Here is an 18,843-nt window from a genome sequence, read left to right as displayed (position 1 = left end):
GTTTTAAGCTGGAAAGATAGTCAGTACTATTGTATCTCACTCAAGTCTGAAAGGAGTGACCAGTGGGTAGAAAGTAGATGGAAAGTATTTATTTTGTCAGGTCTCTTGGCTGGATTGAGTGAACCCCTCATAAAGCCAAGCTGGAATGTGTACTTCATGTTATTAATAACCAAAATAGAGTACCCAGAACAGCACGATGCCCTCAAAATGCCTGGATAGCCTAGAAGAGCCGTAGCTCTTAGAGTCATAGTGGGGAGGGATTTTCTGACAAGTAAGACCACTTTATGGGGTACCGTCAGACTCCACAGGAGAGTGATGGGCCACTGTCCCTAAAGGTGAAGAAAGCTGGGTTGCTGTTATGAAGGGGACATTCTTATCCATTCATTTAGTCATTCATTCATCCATCCATCCATTCACTCGTTCTCAGAATTGCTGCTGAACTCCTACTGTATCAGGTAACATGCCAGGTGTTGGGGAGAGAAAGAAAAAGATACAGCTGGGTGCAGTGGCTCACGCCTGTAATCCCACCACTGTGGGAGGCCGAGGTGAGCAGATCACGAGGTCAGGAGTTTGAGACCAGCCTGACCAACATGGTGAATCCCTGTCTCTACTAAAAATACAAAAATTAGCCAGGCGTGGTGGCAGGTGCCTGTAATCCCAGCTACTCAGGAGGTTGAGGCAGGAGAATCACTTGAACCCGGGAGGCGGAGGTTACAGTGAGCTGAGATCGCACCACTGCACTCCAGCCTCAGCAACAGAGTGAGACTCTGTCTCAGAAAAAAAGAAAAAAAGAAAAAAAAAAAAAAAAAGAAGACACACCTTGAGCAAGTTACTCACCTCTTATTTCTCTTGTTTCTTCACAATAGAATATAGAATGTGGCCTCAGGGTGTTGAGAGGATTAAATGCAGTAATTCATGAGAAAGGCTTTGAACTGTGCTTGGCACATGGTAAGTGCTCACAAAAGGATTATTACTGCTGCTTCTATTGCTGCTACTGTTCTTAATATTATTCAGGGAGCTCAGAGTTTCAAGCAGTGGTTCTTAATGGGCTGGGGTGGGGCCACTGGGGAGGGGATGTTTGCCTCTAGGGGGCATTTGGCAATGTCTGGAGACATTTTCGGTTGTTACAGCTGGGGAGGTGCTATAGACATCTAGTGGGTAGAGGCCAGGGTTGCTGCTAGACACCCTACAGTGCACAGCATAGACCCCCCTCCACAAAGAATTATCCAGTTCAACATGCTAATAGGTTGAGAAGCACTGGAGGAAGAGGCATGTAAGCCAATAATTACAATCTGTTGGAATACAGCTATCTGACAGATGTCAAAAAAAATGGAGCCCTAGTGAGGCAAATAGAGCTCAGAGGATATTTTGTGGTTATTTATCTCCTTCAGTCCCCACAGCTATTGTATGAGGATAGTCTTCAGTGCCCATATACAGATGAGGAAGTGAGGCAGCGGGAGCTGAAATGATGGATTAAGGTCACCTGGTTAGAAATGGAGGATCCAGGGTTTACTGCCAGGCAGTCTGACCACATATTCCAGGAGCTGAACCACCATGCACTGGAACAGAAACACAAAATCTGGGAGGGATTCATTGGGTAGGCCATGGTTGGAGGGTATCCCAATGGCTGGCATGTGGCCCATGGGAAAATGCTAACAAGTTTGTGGTGACAAGAATGTTATACTAATCAGTGCCAGATTTGAGGCATTGCAAGTGGTTAGAATGGCTTGAACTGAGAAGTATGACAGTACGTGGAAATGAGACTGGGAAGGCGGTCATGGGAGCTGGACTGAGGAGGTGCCTAGAGGACCTTTACGCTGTGGAATGTCGAGTCACTGAAAGCTTTAAGCGAGGATTGGAAGGTGGAAATTGGCTGCTGAAAAAACCTTTTAGCAATGAGGAAGTTGTGTTGTAAGAAGGAGAAATTAGAGGAAGGAAGACCAGTTAGAATGTTGTAACATCACAGGTGAGAGATGCTGAGAGATAGAGAAAAGGCTATATTTAAAAGAGTTGACAAAGAAAACTTGAAAATTACTCAAACCTCATTCAGCGAAGATTTCTGGGGTGCCTGCTATGTGCTTCATATCCCTGCATGGCCTGTAGCCCCCAAGACCCTGGAGTTAATCTCCCCGCATTAAATCCTATACCACTTAATGAGCTGTGTGACTTGGGCAAATATCACAGTCGCCCCTGGCCTCCACTGCTTTTCTGTGAAATGGAGATTCTGATCATAGTGTCTACCTGTTAGGGTGCTCTGAGGATTGAACAAAAGAAGCTCAGTAACTTTGAGCTCTTGTTATTGCTGCTGCTTATTTGCTAGGGAAGGAAGAAAAAAAGAAACCAGAAAACTCTTAAATGATGAGCATTGTGGAGTTCTGCTGAGGGAAAAGAGAAGAAGGTGTCTGAAATGCGCCTTGGGCTTCAAACCCTACATTTTCCAATAGACAAATTTGATTTCTATTGTTCAAGTGCAGAGTGTCCATCACAGAAGTCGCTCCCTGAGGGCTGGGCTGGGCTGCCTACACCATGATGCTCTGTCTTTGTGGCTGTAGCTGGCTTCAGCACAGCAAATTTCTATTCCATTGAGAGGGTTTACTGTGGGCATCTAGAATGTCATCTTTATCCTTAGCCTTACCGGAGACTCTCAGTCTCACATTTATTAAGTAGACACTAGGGCCGGCTCCACTGATCTCTGTCCCCGCTGCTTCTCTGATTGGTTTGAGACACAGTTTCAGAGAACCTGAGGGACCCAGTGGGCTCAGGCAGCCTCAAAGGAGCAGGTCACCTGACCAGTGGAGTGACCATTGATTCCAAGGTGTGACCGAGTGAAAGGGCTTAAATCCCCAATGCCTCACTGCGATTAAACCCTAATGAGGTGTGTGGATCTTCTAGGGGAAGGGCCAGGCCCCTTTAATAAGGACGCTTCTGAACAAAGAGACAATGACGCTAATCCCAATTCCACTAGGACTGAGTTTGATGTCCTAGGGCAAGCTGCTTAACCCGAGCTGGGGCTCAGCAGTTCAGCTCATAGAGGACACAAAAGATGCATCCATCTCTAGACTCTTACCTCTGAGATGTGAGGGAGTGTGCAGGCGATTGTAACTGGGAAACTTCCTACAGAGCTGGTGTAATAATAAAATAGAGCTACCACTTACTGATTGTTTACTTTCCTCTAGACTCTGTTCTAAGTGCTTGAATCCTCTAGCTCATTTAACTCTTGCAAGAAGCCTACAAAGTAGGTACTGTTTTTATTCCTTTTTTTAAAAACAGGGTCTTTCTCTGTCACCCACACTGGAGTGCAGTGGTGCGATCATGGTTCACTGTATCCTTGAACACCTAGGCTCAAGCAGTTCTTCTGCCTCAGCCTCCTCAGAATGTTTCTGAGGGCAGGTTGGTCCAATCCCCTCAGAGTGAGCAGGTTATCTCGCTCCTTGGAAGGCTGGCTTCTTCCCTGCCTCACTTCAGTCCCTGCCTCCAGCAAGTTACTGAAGTCCTCAGAGGCCTCTCCACTGTGAGATGGGCACTGTCTGTTTGTGGGACTACAGGTGGATACCACCAGACCCAGCTAATTTTTAATTTTTTTTTTTTTGCTAGAGACAGGGTCTCACTGTGTTGTTCAGGCTGGTCTGAAACTCCTGGCCTCAAGCAATCCTCCCACCTCGGCCTCCCAAAGTGCTGATATTACAGCTTTGAGCCACCATGCCCAGTCCGAAGTAGGTTCTATCATCATCATCTCATTTTATGGATGAGCAAATAAATCCCAAGAAGTTAAATAACTTGTCCAAGTCCAGACAGCCAATAAGCGATTAAACTGGGATTTGAGCCCCAGGAGGCCAGACTCCAGAGCCCACACAACTGAACCCTTGTGCCATATTGCTCACTTGCATCAATGGTGAGTATCCCCTCACTGACATGTAGACCTCTTCGTAAAGCTTTTACTCCAAGGAAAAGGCTGGAGGGAGAAGGAAACGTGATTCAAGAAAACTGGGCTGTCTGGCATGGTGCTGTGGCACTCCATATGGGGAATATTGTATTTTCAAAGAAAGGGTGTGTTAGAAAGGGAATGATCATGGACATTACATCAGATAGACTTGGTCCCTTAACGACACTAAACCTAAGGCTCCTCCTCATATTAAAGGGATCACAGTCCTCATTCGGATGATTGTGGGGAGTGAGTGAACCTAGCAGAGTGGCTGGCATGTCACTGGCATTTAGGAAACGCTATTTCCTTCCCCCATCTGTCTTTCTTCTCTCAAGCGAACTGAGTAGACAAAAGATAATTATACCTGGAGTACTTGCATTTCTTTGGCAGTAGAATAAAGTAATTTTGAAGTAATTTTGTAGTTTTGAAGTTGAGGTTTCCATGAATTTGATTTGGCGGTCACTCTGTCCCAAGAAAGCCTTTATCTTTGACATCCTCACATGCCACAATTGCTTATCTCCCCGTTCCCAGTGCAATTGTCCTAGAAGCTTCTGTACTGACTAGTCTTGGAGAAAGCCACAAAACATTCATCTTTTGTGATCCTCAAAGAATAAAATCGTGAGGAGCCCTCACTGACTGACGGGGAAGTGAAGAATGAATGCTTCGGTTTGCAGGGATGATGATGTGCAGCAGTCTTTTTTCAGGGTATGAAACAATCCCAGATGTTTTAAGATCTTGAGTGTCTTCAGAGGATCTCGAGTGGTCTCATGGCTGCCATTTCTTCTGGCCATAGCCTCGCTGAAGGGAGTAGCATTTCACAGGAGTGGGTTTAGGGTTGGATGAGGCGCCCATCGGGAAGGACATGGGATTTTTCATTCTAAGTGCCTTGCCATAGAGCAAACGACAGGGGTCTATTCCTCTCTCTCTCTGGAGAACGTTTCTGGGAGCAGGTTGGTCTAATCCCTTCAGAGTGAGGAGGTTATTTCACTCCCTGGAAGGCTGGCTTCTTCCTTGGCTCACTTCAGTCCTTGCCTCCAGCGAGAGGGGTCTCTCCAACACAAAACAGACACCGTCTGTTCGTGATAGTTTCTCTGAAGAAAGTCCCGGGGCTTTCATCTGCCTGGCTGGCGCTAGGTCTGGAACTGCTTGGAGCATGAGCCTTTTAGGGGGGTCTCTTCCCATCGGTTTTCTCTCTCTCTCTCTCCCCGACTGCTCCAGTGACTCTTTATGTTGGAGAACAGGAACTTGACCATTGGTTTTCGCTTTATGACCTCTCTGGGATTCCCTGCTTCCGCCCCCAAGATGGCGTCTCACTCTGTTGCCCAGACTGGAGAGCAGTGGTGTGATCTCAGCTCACTGCAACCTCCGCCTCCCGGATTCAAGTGATTCTCCTGCCTCAGCCTCCTGAGTAGCTGGGATTACCGGCCTGCTTCACCACCCCAGCTAATTTTTGTATTTTTAGTAGAGACAGGGTTTCACCAGGTTGGCCAGGCTGGTCTCAAACTCCTGACCTCAGGTGATCTGCCTGCCTCAGCCTCCCAAAGTGCTGGGATTATAGGTGTGAGCCACCGTGCCCGCTCAGGACTTTTTTTTTTTAAATGCTTTCCAAATAGAGCCTCGGATACTTTGCTCAGTATTTAGGCCTTAGACTGTGTTTGTTGCGTATTATTTGGCACTGTTTATTATTTTTTTCATTAAAAAAATTAAAAAATAACATATAATAATTGTATGTATTTATGAGGTACATAGTGATGTTTCCATACCTAACAGTGTATGGTGATCAGATCAGGGTAATTAGCATATTCATCATCTCAAACATTTATCATTTCTTTGTGTTGGGAATCTTCAATATCCTCCTTCTAGCTATTTGAAACTTTATACAAGATTATTGTTAACTGTAGTCATCCTGCATATAGAACACTAGAATTTATTCCTGTTATCTTGCTGTAATTATGTCCCCTTTAACAAATCCTTCCCTATCCCCCCCTCCCCTGACTCTTTCCAGTTAGCATCATTTATTAGGCACTGATTCTGTGTAAGCTGGGTGCTAGAGAGTTTACATATATTACTTATATTACTTAGCTTCATTTGCCTCTCGCCATTGCACCAAGAGGTGGCCGCTGTTGCTGCCCCATTTTACAGAGCACAAAGTTCTTGTAGCTAGCTAGTGACTAAAGTAGGACTTGAGTCTAGTTAGATCTCTCTGACTCCAGAGGCCACGCTCTCTTAATCATACTCTCCTTGGCTTGACACAGTGGGCTTAGAGAGTACATAAATGGATCAAGACAAATTCCTCTTGATGAAGGGAAAACCCACTCGAACGACATGATGAGAAGGCTCCTTTGTGACAGTTAGTGCTTGCCTTCTAACACAGCTCTCTCTCCTGTCCTCTCCCTGTATTTGTAAGCTTTCTGACATACAGAGAGCCTCCATGACAAGGCTAGGGTGCCAGACTGTTGGCCTCTGGCTTACTGACTCATTTTATTGGCTGTGCTCCTTGGGCCTGACTCCACCATGCTTTAGTGGAGAAGGATTTAGTCTAAGATGTGGGCAGTGGCATGTGAGGAGTGGGCAACGTGCTGTGGTCCTGGGTGTGAACCTTTGATGTTGTCATGGCAACCAGAGTTGCTATTCCTCAGATGAGAGGGCAAGAGATTATGAACTGCCAAAATGTCCTCTCTATACCCAAGGAGATGTTGGGTAATTTGCATGACCCATAAACATTTCCCAAGACCGTGGCTCTGCTCTCCTGCCAAGACCGTGGTTCTGCCCTCCTGCCAAGACCCGAGTCACTCACTTGCTCACTCTCTTACTCATTTGTTCACTCGCTCATTTATTCTTTCATTCAACAAACTTGATTGCCTACTGTGCTAGATGCGGGGATGTAATAATGGTGAATAAAAGGCAGACATGGTCCCTGCCTTCTTGGAGCTTATAACTAGGAGAACCAAATGTTCCAGGTTTTGTGGTTCTGGAGTAATTGTTAATAGTGCCCCTTTCCCTCTCAAAAGTGTCCTGGGGCTGGGCATGGTGGCTCATGTCTATAATCCTAGCACTTTTGGGGACTGAGGCAGGCAGACTCTTGAGCTCAGGAGTTTGAGACCAGCCTGGGCAACATGGCAAAATCCCGTCTATATTAAAAACAAAATGTCTTGGTTTGAAAGATAAAATATGGGATTATAAATCATGCTGTTATAAAGACACATGCACACGTATGTTTATTGCGGCACTATTCACAATAGCAAAGTCTTGGAATCAACCCAAATGTCCATCAGTGACAGACTGGATTAAGAAAATGTGGCACATATACACCATGGAATACTCTGCAGCCATAAAAAAGGATGAGTTCGTGTCCTTTGTAGGGACATGGATGCAGCTGGAAACCATCATTCTCAGCAAACTATCGCAAGAACAGAAAACCAAACACCGGATGTTCTCGCTCATAGGTGGGAATTGAACAATGAAATCACTTGGACTCTGGAAGGGGAACATCACACACTGGGGCCTATTATGGGGAGTGGGGAGGGGGGAGGGATGGCATTGGGAGTTATACCTGATGTAAATGACGAGTTGATGGGTGCTGACGAGTTGATGGGTGCAGCACACCAAAATGGCACAAGTATACATATGTAACAAACCTGCACATTGTGCACATGTACCCTAGAACTTAAAGTATAATAATAAAAAAAAAAGAAAGATAAAATATATGGTGACCCTACTTATAGACAGTGGGAGAACCAAACCTTATGCATGTTCTTACACAAATAATTGCAACTGAAAGCCAGATGAAAGTTGCAAAGGAGAGGGAGCTAGAGCTATGGGATACCCGAAGAGGAGAACTGATTTAATAAGGCAAGGATTCCAGGCAGGGGGGGCTGAGTCAAGGCCCTGGATGGGAGGAAGCAACATGCCATGGCTGAAGACTTGAGAGAAGTGAGCAAATGTGGCCAAAGGGCATTTAGCAAAGGGAACTTAGAAAGCAATTTGGCTGGAGACAGGCAGGAGTCAAACCACGCAGGGGTTGATTTTGAATTTTATCTTAAGAGTACTGTGAAGCTTACAGTTATGTTTTCAGCGGCAGAGTGATAGGATCTGGTCAATCAGTACATTGCCATTGTGGTCCTTCATATGAGTTTACCAAAGGGTTTTATGTTATTCATTCGTTAATTCAATGACTCAACTAAATGGAGTGACAACTGTGGCACTCTGCTAAGTGTTTTGCTCTGGACTTCTGAACTGAATTGTCCTCAGTGGTGCCAAAACTCAACTCTTGCAGAAAACCTTTATGGGCCCTTTATGTTGGGTCATGTCCTGCTTGGCCCCATTTGCCCTACACTCGCTAGTTGTCCTACACTCGCTAGACTCTCTTGGGTGACCTTCGCTTTTCTCTGTCCCCTTCCCATGACTGTGAGCTCTTTGAAGTTGGATCTGTGTCTTTTATCACTATATCCCTTCTGCCTGGCACAGTGGCTGGCCAATAGAAGATGCTAAAGGGTTGAGGAATGAAGGAATGGTGGTTTTTGTATCTGTTTTTATTTTTTATTTTTTATTTTTAGACAGAGTCTTGTTCTGTCTCCTGGGCTGGAGTGCCTTGGCGTGATCTTGGCTCACTGCATCCTCCACCTCCCAGGTTCAAGCAATTCTTCTGCCTCAGCCTCCCTACTAGCTAGGACTACAGGCATGCACCACCATACCCAGCTAATTTTTGTATTTTTAGTAGAGATGGAGTTTACCATATTGGCTTGGCTGCTTTCGAACTCTTGACCTCGTGATCTGCCCGCCTCGGGCTCCCAAAGTGCTGGGATTACAGGCATAGACCACTGTGCCCAGCCTTTGTATCTGTTTTGAAGATCAAGAGACCTTCATTTAGAACCTTCACAGAAGGAAAGCAAAAAATTCTTTTATTACTATGTTAAACAAGTCCTTTCTTTTTGGTCTGGTTGTCAATAGTACTTCTCTGGATCCGCCTCCTGGATTCAAGTGATTCTCGCGTTTCAGCCTCCTGAGAAGCTGGGACTACAGGTGCATGCCACCACACCCAGCTAAGACAAAAACTCACCTTTTTGTCATCTTTATGCATGAGCAGATTCCCTTGGTATCTATAGCCGTCAAAACTTTACATATTTCCATATTTAGGGACATAAGAAGTTTTAGGAAAGCGGTGTGTTGGAAAGCACAGCACCTGAGATGTTCATGGAAATCCTTGTTGTGACTTCAGAGTGCAGATCCAGAGCAGCCTTTGTCGGCCCTGGGCCATCCCCTATTTCAAGCAGCCTTTTGTCCAGGAAGTTTAGGTAGCAGCTCAGGCAGCAGGTGAGCTCTGGAGAGTGCAGATTCGGGTTCTTTGAGCCCAGGGGCACAACTCTGAGTTGAAGTGTGTCCTTTTGGTTGTTGCTTTGAATTCAGAAGAGCTGCCCTTTCACCAGCAAAGCAGTCACACAAAAGATGCGTCAATGTGTGCAAGATCAGGCCTGCAGCCTCCAGCCTGTGTCTACAGGCCTCCGAGTCATTATTATTACTGTTTCTATCCCTGGGGTTATTGATTTCATCACTGTTCAGTGAAGGAGATCTAAAGCTTTTAAGCCAGAAATTAAAGAGGTAATGGAAATTGGCATGCCACTGGAAAATGAATTTGCAAATGAGAATTCAAAGTTCTAAAAAAACTCCCATAAAAATAAAACCAAAACCCAGAAGTGAATGCTCCTGTGACTGCATTTTTATACAAATGTGCATGGGTTTGTTCTCGTTTAGATTGTTGCTGTATACATTATGGAATAATGAGATTCTGATGGTGTCTGGTTCCTACAATTGCTCTTATTACTTATCATAATAAAATGTATTCATTTATATAACTAATATTTACTTAGTACCTATCATGAAGCAGGTGCTGTGTTTGGCTCTAGTGATTAAAAAATAATAAAAAATGCAAGATGCCGCCACCCTGTCCTCAAGGAGCTTGAGGTTCAGTATTAATTATATCACTAGCTAATTCTGGCATAGTGCTTACTGTGGACAGGAACTGCTCTAAATGCTTTAGGTGTAGTAACTCATTTAAATATTACAGTGATCCTATGAAGTAGGGTAAGCAACAGAGGAGCAGAGAAGTTAAATAATTTGCCCAAGCTGAAGTGAGAGGTGGAACTGTGATCCAGCCAAGGCAGTCTGGCTCTAGAATCCATGCTTTTTAGCCATGATGCTCTACTCTAGTGGATAGTTACAGCCCAGTATGATTGGTTCTAGAAGACAAGGAATCACTCAGGTCCTTAGTCACAGAGCAGGAGTCTCTGACTCAACTTACGGGACCCCCAAGAGGACCTTCATTGACCTGTGAGTCAACTGCAGAGAGTCATGATTACTTCCTGGTTGTCCTTTAGAGTGACAGGGCTTTGTGTCTTAACATAAGGTGTTGAGGCTGGATCCCTTTTCGATCTAAAACCAATGTCCATGGATTATCATTCAGGTCTACAATTAAGAGAACCTTATCACTTTATATTGGGAACATTTATTTTTCCTTCCTTCTCTTTGGAAACGGGCAGAAGAGATGAAAAGCCTGCTGGTGCAGCTTAGCTTTACTGAGTAAGTGAGTGTTTAATCTTTTGTTTTTTTACAAATGGAGATAAGAAATACAAATGATGACTTCTCTATGCTGTTCTTTTTTTTTAGTTGGAAGAAGGTGACATGACAGATGAGCTTTAGAAAAATGTTTAGAAGCTGAACAGAGAACTATCTGTGGAAGGTAGAAGGCTAGAGTTAAAAGAGAGGACTTTTAACCAGCCTTAGCTCTGACACTTCCTAACTACTATAACCGTGGACAAGTTACTTCTGTTTTTCTGCAGTCTCACTTGTAAAATGGGACTAGTAATAGAATCAGTGATTACAGGATTTTGTGAGGACTAAATAGGATAAGAAGGCAGAATCTGGCACATTGCAAGTGCTGGCAGCTGTGATTAATTTTAGGAGTATTCTAGAACTTTCCCTGAAGTTTCTAGCGTTGTCTCCACTTCCTTGTTTCTCCCCTTATCAAACTATGCTCACAGGAGATTTGGTGACTCATTCTTAAGGAGGCACAGAGAATGATTTTTTTTTTTTTTTTTTTGGTACGGAATCTTGTTCTGTAGAGGGCAGTCTTGTTCTGTGGAGGCTGGAGTACAGTAGCACGATCATGGCTTACTGCAGCCTCTGCCTCCTGGGCTCAAAAGATCCTCCCACCTGAGCCTCCCGAGTGGCTGGGACTTCAGGCACGCACCACCATACTTGGCTACTTTTTGTATTTTTTGTAGAGATGGGATTTTGCCATGTTGCCCAGGCTGGCCTTGAACTTCTGGGCTCAAGCAATCCTCCTGTCTCAGCCTCCCAAAGTATGGGGATTACTGGCGTGAGCCACCATGCCCAGCTGGAAATGAAATCTTAATTTGTGATTAATATTGATGACTCAAAAGCAACAAAAAGTCCTAAGTAAACAGCTACAATAAAAACAAGGTAGCAGAATCCTCTCTTTTTCATGATGTTATTGATCACATAAATATTAAATTTCAGGTTCTGTTCAATGCAATGACAATGGAAGGAATAGTAACCTTCCATTTAGTGCACAGTGTAATGAATCAGAATTCCTGTAGCTGCTTTTGTAGTCTAGTACAGTTTTGTTTTTTTTTTAATAGAAATTGGATAGACCCACTTTTAATGGGAATGATCTCAAGTGCAGAGAGAGCAAGGCATATATCAAACACACTCCTCAGGACCAGGGCAATTTTTCAACATCAGTTGGCAAATTTGTTATTCAGCCTGTAGAGCGTGAGTCCAAACTGAGATGAAAGAGTGACAGCTTGTTGGTCTGAAAGTTTATTGATCATATCAAAGTATACACATCTATCCCTGATTCCTTAGTGGACTTGATACTTTCCTTATGGTTTAAAATTTATCTTATTTCTTCCTTCCATATAGTCAGAGAGAAACAGAGGAAATGCATTCTCCATCATAAGGCACAATTTGGAAGGTAAAAGAGTGCCCCCAAATATGGCCTGGTCTTGTAAGATAATATTTAGATAGATTAGTCATTAGTGAATACCCTAGGTGCTAATGAATTGAGCCTCAGAAATCCCCATTGTAAGGGAGTAACTGGTGGTAGCAAGGAAAGCTAGCGTGTCTAAGACCATATGCCATGAGCAAGTATGCTAGCCCACCCTGGGTTTCTCTCTTCTCTGCTCCCAACAGACTCTCCACTTGCCCTGTCCTTTCTGCCCGTGGCCTTCACTTTAGATTTATAACCAGGCTGTAAAGTTCTGATGAAAACTTACTGCCTGGCTCCCTGAGGACCCGAGGAAAGGCTAATATTTGCAGTAGGAAATATTTTGTCCAATATTTTTCTAATATACTCCAAAATAATATTTGCAGTAGGTGTATTTTCCTACTTAGGGCAGTAGGAAAATACACGTCATTGTGATATCCACCACAGCACTTAAGGTGCCTCTTTCTTTGCGTTTTTATGGTCTGGTCTGCTTTTTATGAGGGACTCTGAAGTGGTGTGGCAGTTAGGAAGGCCGCTCGATCATGGTGTGTCCACTCAGGTCAGCCCAGGCCTGACTGCCACGTTGGCTGTCTGTCTGGGTGGGAGGTAAAGGCACACGTGCGTCAGCCTGCATTCTCTTCCCTTCGTCTTATTGCAGATAGTGGGGTGCCCCAGACTGAGTGTGAGCCACCCTGCCCTTCCCAGAGGTGGGAAGCTGTGCGTCTGAGATGGAGAAAGAAAAGAACTCGAGGTGGAGAGAAGTGCCTATGCAGAGTTTAGGATGGTGAACTTCCTGTTGACAATTCTAAGAGCATTGTTTGCTAGCTTTGCTGCGCACCAGATGTGTACTGTAGACACAGCACTTTACCATTCTCAGTGTCATGAGTCCCCTGGGGGCAGCAGTGTTGCCCACTGTACTAGGCCCTCACCAGGGCTGAGTTAATCTGTACTCTAGGAGGTGCTCCGAAAGGGTTCCTATTACTAATACTCCTGAGTAAGACATGACAAGGCACAGTGCCTGATGTCTTATGTTCATTTTTAAACAACTCTGACAACAACCTTGCATGGAAGGTATTAGTCCCTCATTTTATAGATGAGGAAACCAAGGTTCAGAGAAGCTGAACAACTTGCAAGGCTGAACGGTTACTACTTTATCCAAGAACTTTCCCTGTTGCAAGAGTGATGTATGAGGTGCTTCCACCGTCTCCCTCTCTGTACTGAATCTAAGACATCTCTGAATCAGCCACAAAAGTGCCTCGCTGGGTGTGGCCCCAGAAATCCTCTCTGAGACCCTCCCATAGTTGTTTGAAATATGAACTCACCTTGCCCTTGGATGTAAAGCTGCCCTTCCCCCAGCCACAGAAGATTCACTTATATGTGAAATACTTCTGAAGCAGGTGAAAGAAAAAGTAATTGTGGCAAGCAAATTAAATATTGTCTTTCCACTTCAAACCCGAGGCTCTTCCGCCACAAATGTGCGAGGAGGTGGAGAAATGTTGCTGCTCTGCTGCTGGGGTTTTGAATCATTAGGGGTATTTATGAGTAGTAATGAATGTGGTCTGCCAATTGCCTTTCTCACAGGGATTGTGGCTTTCCTTCCAACTGCTAATGGCTGGAATAGGCTCACTTTTAATACACTTTAGGAGCCACTTTCCACACTCATGCCCTCACCCTGCCTCAATCCCTGGCTAAATCTCCAATTCATAATCCATTTGCTGACTGTGCCATTTAGGGAGTAAGAACATTGTGGCCACAGCCGCCATTGTACCCTCAGATGAAGTCCTTTCTCAAGAGACAAACAATCTGTTAGTAAAATGACCATACATCCTGGGTTGCACCCGTCCCGTGGTCCCAGCGTAGTTGTTAACAGAGCTACCTTTTTATTTGCAAGTTCCCTGCTTTGGACAATAGATCAACTGGTTACCCAGCTATTAGCATCCATGCATAGGGCACGAATCTATTGTATTCTTCAGCCAGTCTGAGACAAGCCAAGAGATTACTGCTGCACCTTTGTTTGTCTTTCTTTTTGGTGGCACATAAGGAAACAGAGAAACAGATGATCTCACCGAGTGCACAGATCATAGGAGAAAAGCCACAGACAGTTAGTGGTCCCCTGCGGGTCATCATTCATCCCAGTGCAGCACTAACACTCATGATGGTATCACACGCTGTCTGGAGCAGTGATTCATGTAGCTGGCGTTGCCTGATGGGAGGAAACTGGTGGGGGAAATGTGGTGGGGGGTCCTGTGAGGGGTCCAGTTACCTCCTCCTCCTCTCTTTCTAAGCACATCAGCTACAGATCCGCCTCACTTTGTGAGAGGTTGCCATTTCTCTCTTCTGCCTGTCAGATAGTCCTAATGCATGGTGTGGGGGTGGGGAGGACAAGGGAGAAAGAGGGATACAGAATCTTTTAGATCTTGCCCTCTTTCAAGTCAGCTCTCCACCTCTTTTTAAAAGAAACAAATCATTATTATTTTGTTGTTGTTGTTGAGTTGCTTTTGTGTTTGTCTAATTTTAGAAAGAAGTAAAATGTTTTCCTCTCACACCTCTGGGAAGATAATATACCCAAATTTATTCATTTAGTTTGTTCATTTATTTATTGTTGACTTAAAACATTCACTCCTGGGCCATTTACTCGATAGCTGAGTGGGTGCTGGAAATGCCAGCTTAGAGGCTAAAAAGGAAATTCAAGGAGGAATGGAATTAAAATGTAAAGTAATACCCTCTTATCTACAGTATCCCCCCCATCTAATTATCTGTCTACCTCTATTGAATTATCTATCTGTGTGAATTTTTTGATCCTCATAAGATCTCGCTGAACTTGATAATGGTTGAAGTTGTAAGTGAACAAATGATGCTCATTGAGTCTGAAATTATTGCATAACATTCGTTGAACCTCTACCCTGTAACATTTTTTGAGCTAAACTGTACAGAGCTCAGTCGTGCCATTTCATCATCTGTGTGCTCATACATTCCTAACGGGCTGCCCTCCATTCACTTCTGCAGCCTAAATGCAGAGAAAAATCTTAAAAGCAAATGCATTTAATTTTAAAATGTTTTACTTGAGCTCAAACAGTTAAGATCATTAGAAAATACTTTGAAAATTAATAAAAATTAAAACTATACACTCCATTAGAATTATTATTATTGAGTTAAAAATGATGTTGCCAATTCAAGTGGTGACAGTCAGTTATAACCCGAGTTTGCTGATTCACTTGAATTCTGGTTGTTTGCCAGAGTTTTTCAGAGCCATAAGATCCAGATAGAAAATCAAACCTCATTCTCAGCATTGGGGCTTTCTAAAACCTTATCAAAAGTTTGGTGACTCGTAGGAGAGCTTATTTTTCTCCTTTTCATTGAGTCTTGCTCTCAAGGAGTTAGTTCAGATCATCAGTGGCCCTACTTTGCCCATGACAACCCTTATGTATAATTTCCACAAAACTGCTTCCCCAAGGCATTTTGGTGCATTGCCCATTTTACTGAAGATTTGGCAGGGAGAGAGGAATTGACATCACAGATAGAACCCAGCTGAAATTGGATACTAGATGGAGTTGCTCTTCAAAGACCTGGGCATTGCCACTATGGAGCCTGAATTTCCCACCTGTCTGTTGACACCCCTTTTTGTCGCCTTATTTCTTCTTGTCCTCCTTTCTCAGGGCTTTTCTGTTTTCTCTGATCCCTCCCTCTTAGGGCATAAAAATCAACCTTATCCCACTTTAATTAATTTATTCTTTAATTTTATTTTAACGCAGAGTGACTCATCTCTAATCAGCTTCGACAACCAAATGATGTTTGGTGTCTCCATTTGCATGTTCAAGGAAGCTGTCTAATTAGAAATGATCCCTTGTAAGGTCTCTTCCACCTAAATTCTTGGACAATGGCTGTCCTTCTTCCTCATATGTCTAGAGGTGAAGATGGGAGTTGGGGAGGCGGCATGCATTCTGGGTACCAAAGGTAGAGGAAAGGCAAACCATCTGCTTTGGGCCAGACGGGGTTGAATCCTGACTGGGTGACCTAGGACAAGTTAATTAAGTTTCCTGAGCCTGTTTCCCCATCTCTAAGGTGGGGTATCATACTACTTTCTTGCAAGTTATGGAAAGGATAGAATGGAATCACACACAAGTTGTAGAAAGGATAAAACAGAATGACACTTCCAATGCACCTGGCGAAGGGCAGGCACTTAACAACTGTTAGTTCCCTTTTCCTTTCAGCTGATAAACGCTTTCCTTGAGGGTTACATAGGCAAACAGTAAATATTTATAAATTGCATAATTCAAGAAAAATGAAACTTGAAAAGGATTCTTCAGATTTTTTGATGAAACAAATCATCGTCCCTGTTGTCTTTCATGCAAATCTGTATTTTTGTTTGCAGTGCTGGGTTTGCTTATGATATTTATGTGCAATTCTCAGCACTGTGAGACTTGAGTGAGCCTAACCTCTCTTCACAGCTTGATAGGAGTTGTAAATATTAGGTACTGATGGTATGATTTGAGGCAACCTAAGTGACTGATGCCTAGAGCCCTCCCTGCGGTATTATTCCCATCAGAGCTGAGTAGATAATGAAGATACAAACACTGGTGAAGGCTTGGTGGCTTGGTCTGATGGTACTCATATGGCACAGTGAAAATGGAGATGCTATCAGTGGAAAGGACCCACCATCTGTCTCCCCTCTAGAGCAGAGCAGAACATACCTCCGATGATTGTGACCATTGTCAATTAGGCTGATTTATGCAAAGACAGTCTGCACACATCCCATGCAGCCAGATTTTAAATTCTAGGGTGCCAGGGTTTGCTAGAAACAGTGGCCGGCTGCGGCCTTGCATAATATTCCATGTTCTCTTAGAGGGAGAGAAGAATAGACTCGGCACTTGACAGAAGGTGCTTTTTTCCCCGTATCATCCAGTCAACTGTCTATGAGTCTGCCAAATCTAGCTCGCAGCCTCTTTTTGTACAACCCCTGAGCTAAAAATGGTTTTTGCATATTTAAAAGATTATTTAAAAGAAAGAAAAATATACAACAGAGACCGTATGTGGCCCACTAGGGCTAAAATATTTACTATCTGACCCTTTATGGAAAAGGTTGTTGATCCCTTGTCCAGAGTGAAATAACTCAGATGAAAGAAGGCAAAATGTAATGATGATTGACTTTTCCAGTTGTAATCTGATTTGTGACAACCACTATATGCCTGTTTTAACAAAACTTAATGGGCATTACTTAGGATAAATGTAATTACATTTCATTATTTCTGTCTTGCTCTCCCTACATAGGGTTATTCCAGGTTTGCCCAAGGAACAGAATGTCTGTTTGTTGTTCTAGAAGTAGCTCCTGTGTCTGTCACCTCCTCTCCAAGGCTTCCACCTGTCGCTTTTATATCCCAGCTCACCCGTGTGAACAGCGTGTGTTTGGGCTGCCATGACAGCACGTCCTACCTTTTCTCCTGGCTTGAAAGAGGGTGGCAGGGGCCAGCTCAGGAAGAACTGCTGTGGAGTTTTTCACCTTCTCCTGCTTGTGATGAGGCTAGGGAGGGATTTTAAGCAGTATCTTTAATTGTTGCCGAAGTATGAACTCCGGGAAGGGGGCAACTGTGAAGCAGTGATGCATAGACTAAGTCTCCTGGAAGAAGCAGGGCTTGAATTAGACCCAGAAGGATGGGCACTGTTTGTGGGAGGGCACAGGTACGTAAGTACAGGGAACATGTCATGGAGTGTCTGCCCAGAGTGGGGAATTTATAGCAGTGTGAGATGAAAATGGGTCATCATTGTGGCCAGTTTGTTGGAAATTTTAAGGTGTATGGAATCCCAAATTCAGTAATCATTGAGGAGTCATTGTAGCTTATTTTTAAAAAGAGAGATGTGTGTGTGTGGTGTGGGGGTGGGTGAGAGTGGAATGAGAATCATGAAATTGGTTACTGTTTGTTAAACCCTAACTGGGAGCCAGACATTGGGCTAAGGATGTTACTTGGACCATCTCATTTAATCCTCACAACAACCCTGTGGGGAAGGTTTTATCTCTAGTTTGCAAATGCGGGAACTAGGCTTAGAGAGGTTCAAACAACTTGCCCAAGGTTCTGAAGTTAATAACGGCCACAGCCAGCATGGCTCTTAACTCCCGCCCTGTGGAAACAAGCTCAACGTAAAACATTCTTACAAGACAGAAAAGCGTGAAAAAGCAACCAAAATCCTGCCTTGCAGAAATGTCCACTTTGAGTGAACATTCTTCTAGACATTTTTGTGTGTGTATATGCACAGCAACTTGTATACATATTGCATAATCTGGGCCACCCCATGCCTGCAAGCTTTCTATAAAAGTCACCATATTCTATATCCTAGTGTTTCCCCCCGACTTAACACTAATTTTCTAATTTTCACAACTGGGTGCATAGCATTTTGCTTTGGGATGGTACCCTCATCCACTTAACCAGTTCTTTCTAGATCATTGCAGGTTCTTGAGCAGGGGAATAATGTATTGGAACCTTGCTTTCTTTCTTTTTCTTTTTTTTTTTTTTTAAAAACAAAAACTAAAAGAACAACTTTTAAACTGAGTCTTATGCTTTTTCCCTTTCTTTGCAGCATGCCCTTGATGCTGACAATGCGGGAGTCAGTCCAATAGGAAACTCCTCCAACAACAGCAGCCACTGGGACCTCGGCAGTGCCTTTTTCTTTGCTGGAACTGTCATCACCACCATAGGTACCCATTCGTTTGCTAATATCTCTTTCTCTGCAGGTCATCTTGAGTAAGGGTGCTTAGTCAGTGTTTTGTCCTCATAGCATAAACTATAGTTTGAGGTTCAGAGGAGGCTTACGAAACACTGTCATTTAAATTAATGCAGTCATTGTGCTGGCTTTCAACAAAAGCCAAAGCAGAATGAAGTATCTCTTTTTCCAGAATGAAAGGCTAGCGAACCTAATGAAAAGG

The 18,843-nt window shown here is 43.8% G+C and overlaps 1 protein-coding gene across 2 annotated transcripts in view; it reads left to right on the top strand.

Moving 5' to 3' along the window:
* Positions 1–18,843, top strand: part of KCNK10 (potassium two pore domain channel subfamily K member 10) — a 145,147-nt gene that overhangs the window by 70,230 nt on the left and 56,074 nt on the right. For both annotated transcript variants that reach the window (XM_025392246.1, XM_025392245.1), the window contains exon 3: positions 18,498–18,615. In XM_025392246.1, the coding sequence (XP_025248031.1) occupies positions 18,498–18,615 (118 nt within the window). The remainder of the gene's footprint in view (positions 1–18,497; positions 18,616–18,843) is intronic.

The sequence above is a fragment of the Theropithecus gelada genome, chromosome 7b (assembly GCF_003255815.1).
Source record: "Theropithecus gelada isolate Dixy chromosome 7b, Tgel_1.0, whole genome shotgun sequence".
Taxonomy (NCBI): domain Eukaryota; kingdom Metazoa; phylum Chordata; class Mammalia; order Primates; family Cercopithecidae; genus Theropithecus; species Theropithecus gelada.
This window is presented reverse-complemented; position numbering and strand designations above follow the sequence as displayed.